A 7,970-nucleotide genomic window follows, 5' to 3' on the forward strand; every position below is an offset into this window, starting at 1 on the left:
TGCATACCTGCTATGAATCCCACTTGGTCATGGTGATTTTTCAAAGGTCTTCAGAAGTGAATGACCAATCCTGCTTCCCATCTCTCTTAAACTGGGAGCTTTGCTGAAAGCTCCCTATGGTGTGCCATAGGTGACCCTACTGGCATTTGAAACACTGATGATATAACACCCAACATCACCACAGCCTATAACTAACCCCAGTATAGGAAACTGACAGACAAGTGCTATACTGATAAGAGCTTGAGGTAGAAGATCAAAGACTTTAACCTTCAATATTTGTTACATCTCGACATCAGGAAAACAAAAGTCCTCACCAATGAGCCAATAGGCAATGTCATGTTAAATGGAGTAAAGATTGAAGTGGGTCAACAATTTCATCTTACTTGGATCCACAGCCAGCACCCTGGTACTGGCGGTCAGGAGATCAGGAAACTTTTTGCACTGGGAAAAGTCCGCAGTCAGGAACTTCTCCAATGTCCTGAAGACTAATGATGTCAGTTTCAAGATTAAGGTGTGCCTGACTCAGTCCAAGTTTTGTCCAATTAGCTGCTAGGCATCTGAGAGCTGGCCAGTAAAGATGACAGTGAAACTATTCTTTAGAGAAGGACATCGTGAGAAGGTGGAGGGAAAATAAAGGAAGACCGTCAGCCAGGTAGACTGATAGAGTAAATGCAGCAATGGGCTCAAGTTTCATTAATTGTGAAGATGGCACAGAAAGGATAGGTTTCAGATCATTTGTCCATAGGGTTGCTGAGTCACATGTGATTAGATGACACCCAAAACAATAATCTTTAAAATAATTCTCTGCTGTCATTCTACGTTTATATATCCCTAGTTTCACAATTCTTTTCCCATCAACTATAATATCATTGTTATGTGGAAAAATTAACCCTAAATTTCTGCTTTTTTGTATCCCAACTCTGCATTACCAGTCTCCTTAAGTTGCTACTGATTAGCATCACAATTCCATCCTTAGTAACAAAAATTATGGAGGTTGAAATCACATTTCTTTAACACATCTTAATTTACATTTTGGGGTCTAGGTTTGCACCAGGAATTTGTTGGTTTGTATGTGAGGAATGACACTTTCATCTCTCCATTAGACCTATCCTACCAAGGCTTTCTTTTTACATTTTAATATTTAATTTACTACTCTTACTAACTCCTTGAAAATAATTGTCTTCTATTGTTTTCTAGCTATCATCCTGTATATCATTCTTAAAACTAAAAACAGAACAAAGCAGGGAAACACTGTATGGCTAAAAATCAGGAAAGGAGTGCATCAGAGATGCATCCTGTTTCCCTATCTTTTCAATCTATATGCAGAACAGAGCAATCAGGGAGCAGGGCTTTATGAGGAGGACTGTGGCATCAGGATGGAGGAAGACTTATTAACCATCTATGTTATGCAAATGATACTAACCTGCTTGCTGAAACTGAGGACTTGAAGATCTTGCTGCAGAAGGTCAAAGACTGCAATATGGATTGAAGCTCAATATTAACAAGACAAAGACTCTCACTACTGGACCAATTGCAGCACCATGATAGATGGAGAAGAGACTGAGGTTGTTAACAATGACAGCTTGCTCTCCACAATCAACACTATTAGCATCAGCAGTCAGTAAATCAAAAGATGAATTGCATTGGGAAAATGTAACATCAGGGACCTCTCCAGAGTACTTAAAGTGACAATGTTGGTCTAGAGATTAATGTGCGCCTAATCCAGACCATGGTCTTAGCAATTACTTGCTATGCATCAGAGAACTGGCCAATTATTAAGGATGCAGAAGAAGGATGCCTTCAAATTGTGGTGCTGGACCACCTACCATGGACCACCAAGAAAACAAGTAGGTCTGTCTTAGAGAGTGTGAAACCAAGTTTCTCTTTGGAAGGTAGGATTTTGAAGCTCAGGGCATGTAACAAAGAGAGACCAGTCCTTGGAAAAAAACATCATGCTTGGAAGGGTGGAGGGACAGCGCAGAAGAGAAGGATCCTGGATGAGATGGATTGATATAGTAACTGGAACAATGGAGGTTGGTGTGTCAGAATAAGAGAGAGTGGTTCAGGACAGGGCAAAGTTTAGAGATGCTGTACATTGGGTTGCTATGGTTTGCAGGTGACTCGACAGCAAATAACAACAACAGCATACTAAAAAGGTCCATTTCATAATGGAAACTAATAGCTAATATACAGTAGTCTACACAAGGTTAAATATATTAACACCATAGAATCAAAATGCTTAAGGATTAATTTGATCTTACAAATTATAGCTATAATTTAGGAGGATTAAACCCTATTCTTAATGTTGTATCTTTTTTTGTGCTTTTTTTGAAGGGAGCATCCTTCTAAGCTTCAGCTTCCCCTGGTTCCATATCCAGACTTTTTCACCAGAGCTGATAAACAATTGACAAAAGTCATTGACCATCATGTAAGTTTGACTTCCATAAACAAACAACAAATGTTTTATTCTCTAACAAAACCTTTAATTAGGAAGTGCCATTTTGAGATGGAAATATTAGACTTTTTAATTTAACCCTCTATTAACGCTCACTATTAAATATTGCCAAATTTAATTCTTTATTACTTTAAGGATTCTGAAGCTTTGTCTGACGTACTTTGGACATGTTGCAAGGAGGGACCAGTCCATGGAGAGGGGCATCATTCTTGGGAGGGTGGAGGGACAGCTCAAGAGAGAAAGACACTCAATGAGATGAGTTGGTTCAGTGACTGGGATAATGGGGGTAAATGTGTCAGAGATGATGAGATTGGCGCAGGATAGAGCAGAGTTTAGGGCTGTTATACACAGGGCCACTATGAGTCGCAAACAACTCTACAGCACATAACAACAATGGCAATCTATAAAGAGACCTGGTTGGCAGTGCAACTAGCTCCTAACCAAAGGGTCAACAATTTTTAAGATATCAGTCACTTTCTGGGGGGAGAAAATGAAGTAGTCTTTCTCTATAAAGATACAGCCTTGGGAACACTGTGAGGCACTGCGTGTCCCTCATGGCTGTTAGGAGTTGAAATTTACTGGATGATGGTGGATGAGTGTTCCTTACATAACTCAGTATCTTCACTAGATGGTGGGAAATTTGGTTCTTTGTCATTTGTAAAATATTAGCCTCTGTTTCCTTACTTACTAATGATTACTTATTTTGGGAATCTAATAAGTGAGTATAGAACATTGACTTCTGCACTGTAGTTTAAAAAAAAGCATTTGAATCCGTTTTTTTGGTTACGGTATTTTTTTTACCCTTGACAATAAGAAAAACTGTTCATTATGTGGATGGCAATACAACACCATTCTTGTAAAATAGCACTGTTAAGAATGTGCTCTGTTTAGTCAGTTTTTATGTTTTATTTTTTTTCCCAAATTATCATCACTTTCTATTTCATTTTAGAAGCAGAGTTCCAGTGGGAGACAAAGTAACTATTTTTCACTTTTACTTTGCCCTTTTAAACTACAATATGGATCTAATATTCTAAATAATATACTTAAATTATTAATGCTATCACTGGCAGTTCAGAATTATCAACTTTTAGCTATAGCCCCATGCTCTTTTTTCTTCCAATCCCATTTAATCAGTGATATTTGAGAGAGAAAAAAGAATGAAGGATTCTTAGTTTGCTGATTACACTGTATAGTTATAGTTGACACATAACTATGTAAGGTACTCTAACAACAATAATGACGTTTGGAGACTCAATGATGTTTGGAGTCACAAAAGGTGAGTTCTAGTGTTATTCTGGAAGCAGGAGAGGCATCCACTTCCTAATCAACATGCCTCTGGAAACTACTTGAACTTTGATAAATGACGATAATTATAGAAAGGCTTCAGACCTTTTGTTCATAGGGTCGCTATGAGTCATGCTCAACTTGACAGCAATCAATAACAATAACAGTGTTAGTCTACCTTCCTACTAAACAATATATTCCCTGAACACATTTTATTTAAATAAAACAAATATATGTACAGAGCATTAGCAGAAACTTCTAATCATTCATAATTTGTAGTATCTGTATTTTCCTATTCACTTCAAATGAAAAAATAATGAGAAAATAACAACTTCCTGGAGCTTATTAATCTCTCTCTCTGACTTTGGATTGCCTAATGCTTCTTTAAAAGCGGAAGACAACAGCTTGGATTATAGAGTTTTATCTATTAGGACATCACTCTTAATAATATCTTTCTCTCTCTCCAGGTGTATTAGCATTACTAAGTAATTGCTATAATTTAGTAGCAATTGGGTACATGTTTATATTACAGGTAAGGAATTGATACAACTCTTTCTGAAAGCTATATGTGAGAATAGGGACAGTCCAAGTTTCTTGATGTTTAGCTAGACTAATCTGCTGGTTATTTGTATTAATTTGAGAAGACTTTTCAAACTTTTCCTAGTACATTTACAAAAGTATTAAGTGTGAATAAGAAAATTTAGCATTAACTTATTATCTTTAAAAAAATTGGCAGTATTTGAAAAATAACCAAATATCTTCAGATAGCTATGTCGTTTACTGCAGAGCCAGAATGACCCATACCTAACTTTCCAGTGAGTTTTCAGAGGCAGTAAATCACATGAAAGAAAATTGACTTTCTCTCTTGGAGTAGATGACAGATTCAAACCTTTTGAATCATTTATGTCTGCATTGGCAGTGTAATTCCTTACCACCAAACCACCAGGGTTCTGTTCAGATAGCGATAGCAACAGTGACTTGGATTTTATTATGCTTCATATATTAGAAAATCTTAGCTGAATGCAGGGAATACCAGAGGAATGTCTATATGTGTTTCATTGACTATGCAAAGGCATTTGACTATGTGGATCATAACAAACTATGGCTGACTCTGAGAAGAATGGGAATCCCAGAACACTTGATCGTTCTAATGCGAAACCTATACTTGGACCAGGAGGCAGTCGTCAGAACAGAGCAAGGGAACACTGCATGGTTCAAAATTGGGAAGGGCGTATGCCAGGGATGCATCCTATCTCCATACCTTTTCAGCCTATATGCAGAACAGATTATCCGGGAGGCTGGGCTCTATGAGGAGAAATGTGGGGTCAAGATTGGTGGACGATTTATCAACAATCTGTGTTATGCAGATAACACAACCCTACTTGCTGAAACTGAAGAGGACCTGAAGCACCTGCTGCAGAGGGTCAAGGACTGCAGCCTCCAATATGGATTGAAGACAAAAAAGACAAAGATTCTCACCACTAGACCAATTGGCAGCATCAGGATGGATGGTGAAGAGATTGAGATTGTACACAGCTTTAGTGTGCTTGGCTCCATAGTCAACAGTCTTGGCACCAGCAGCCAGGAAATTAAAAGGCACATTGCCATGGCAAAGTGTGCTGTTAGGTACCTCTCCAAAGTACTGAAGGGCAATGGTGTCTCTCTGGAGACTAAGGTGCATCTGATACAAGCCATGGTCTTCGCAGTTACTTGTTACGCATCAGAGAGTTAGACAATGACCAAGGAGGATAGAAGGAGAATTGATGCCTTTGAGCTGTGGTGCTGGGAAAGAGTATTGAGAATACCATAGACTGCTAGGAAAACAAACAGATTTGTCCTGGAAAGGGTTAAACCGGGTGGCTCCTTGGAGGCAAGGATTCTGAGGCTCCGTCTAATATACTTTGGACATGTTGTGAGGAGAGACCGGTCCTTGGAGAAGGAAATCATTCTTGGGAGGGTGGAGGTACAGCACAGGAGGGGAAGGCCCTCTATGAAGTGGATTGATTCAGTGACTGGGGTAATCGGGATGGGAGTGTCAGAGACAGTGCGATTTGGCACAGGACAGAGCAGAGTTTAGGGCTGTTGTACCTAGGGTCGCTATGAGTCTCAAGCACCTCGATGGCACATAACAACAACAACAACAGTTTTACATGCATTCATCCTTCACAGTAATCCTATAACACACTTATGGAAAAGCAGTATAAATTAGTGGTTAGAATTCAGTTACTTGTCCAAGATTTTCAAATCAGTATATGACCCAATGTACATTCAATACCAGATGACTGTACTCCAAAATCCACTTTTCCATTAACTTTCCCAGTGGTGTCTAAATCTTAATTTATAATGTTTAACTGGATTGGGAGTGGGAGGATAAAATATGTAAAAACAAATATGTTCTTGTCATAGCAGGAAGTGAAAACAACTCCCCACAGATAGAGCTTTCCTACGAAAGGAGATATTTGTTGCTCATGGGATATTATGTTATATCTTGGACTACAAACTAAATGGCTGGTGATTATAACCCATCACTATGTGGTCCATGAGAGAAAGATGACCTGATGGAGGCTGGCCATGCATTGAAAATAACTCAGTGGCAGTGTTCTTATTTGTTCCATTTTCCTTTTGCTTTGGTTTGCTGTTTAAGGTACAAATGAAAAATCATGTTCATATTTATTCAAGAAGTGTCATGTTATGTTTTACATTGTAGGTATTCAATAGAATGATTTGGTCACTGAATAAATAAGCTGAATAAGAGACAAAATTATACTTCCATTTTCCATTAACTTCCACTATGTATGTACTGTCTAATCACCATAACCAATAATAAATAATGACACGTAAAATTCAAGATATGGCAATGGTTTATCCAAATAGAACTTATGCTTTTCAAATAAAAAAAAAGAGGTGTGCTGATTATACATTATCCTTTGGCTAATGGAAATAATTATGATGTTACAATGCATTTTAGCTTTGTTGGATTCGAAAGAGGAAGAGAAGGAAAAGTTGCCTGCTGAGCTGAATAGAGATATACCCATGCTTGGTTGCTTTCATATCCATTGCTGCTTTTTAGGTATTCTGCTCAGCAAATCAGAAAATTCTATTGTACCTACAGTTATGAATTAATTCTCTGTTGAATTTTCACAATGTGAAAAAGAAAACATTGCAAAATATATTAAAGCCTCCTATTTAAGGCTACTTAATTTAATAGTCTTTCTCTTTCTCTCATTGCTTTCAAGTTGTGTTATTGAGCACCATCAAGTCAAGTATGACTTATAGTAACCCTATGAACAACAAATATGAACCCTGTCTTATCTTGTCACAATCTCTGACACATTCTAGCCCATTGCTGAAGTTATTGTGTAAATTCAGCTAGATGAGAGTCTTTCTCTCCTTCACCAACCTCCACATTTCCAAGCATGATGTGCTTCTTCAAGGATTAGCATCCCCTCTCGCAACATGTGCAAGTATGTGAGATGAAGCTTCACCATTCTTGCCTTCAAGAAGCACTTCTTCTATGTCTTCTCCTAGACATATCTGTTTGTTCTTTTGATGATCCATGGAATTTTCAGTACTCTTCTCTAAATCACAATTCAAAGGCATCACTTTTTCTTCCATTGTCCTTATTTACTGTCCAGCTCTCAGATTAATAACATATAAATAAAAAGACCGTGGCCTGAATCAGGTGAACCTTAGTTGTCAAACTAACATAATTGTTCCTCGGTAATTTGGAGAGCTCTCTGACTGCAGAGTTTTTCAGTACAATATGTCTAGTGATCTCCTGGCTACTGGTATCGAGTGCATTGATTGTGAATCCAAGTAGAATGAAGTCATTGAAAGTAATTAAAAATAACTAATAAATAAAATAGTTAAAAGGACAATTTCACTTTCTATAGAAAAGTATTGAATGTACCCTGGACTGCCAAGAAAACAAACAGATTTACCCTAGAGAGGGTTAAACCAGACTACTCCTTGGAGTCAAGGATTCTGGGGCTTCATCTGACATACTTTGAACATGTTGTAAGGAGAGACAGGTCCTTGGAGAGGGACATCATTCTTGGTAGGGTAGAGGGACAGCGCAGGAGGGGAAGACCCTCTATTAGGTGGATTGATTCGGTGACTGGGGTAATCAGAATGGGTGTGTCAGAGGCAATGAGATTGGCACAGGATAGAGCAGGGTTTAGGGCTGTTGTACATAGGGTCGCTATGAGTCGCAAATGACTCCATGGCACAT

At 38.2% G+C, this 7,970-nt stretch overlaps 1 protein-coding gene across 1 annotated transcript in view; it reads left to right on the forward strand.

Annotated features, from left to right (window-relative positions):
* TMEM232 (transmembrane protein 232) overlaps nucleotides 1-7,970 on the forward strand; it is a 480,401-nt gene that overhangs the window by 467,790 nt on the left and 4,641 nt on the right. The window contains exon 14 of the mRNA XM_006886706.1: nucleotides 2,335-2,428. Within this exon, the coding sequence (XP_006886768.1) occupies nucleotides 2,335-2,428 (94 nt within the window). The remainder of the gene's footprint in view (nucleotides 1-2,334; nucleotides 2,429-7,970) is intronic.

Source organism: Elephantulus edwardii, unplaced genomic scaffold (genome assembly GCF_000299155.1).
Source record: "Elephantulus edwardii isolate Elephantulus edwardi_28Jun2011 unplaced genomic scaffold, EleEdw1.0 scaffold00050, whole genome shotgun sequence".
NCBI lineage: Eukaryota > Metazoa > Chordata > Mammalia > Macroscelidea > Macroscelididae > Elephantulus > Elephantulus edwardii.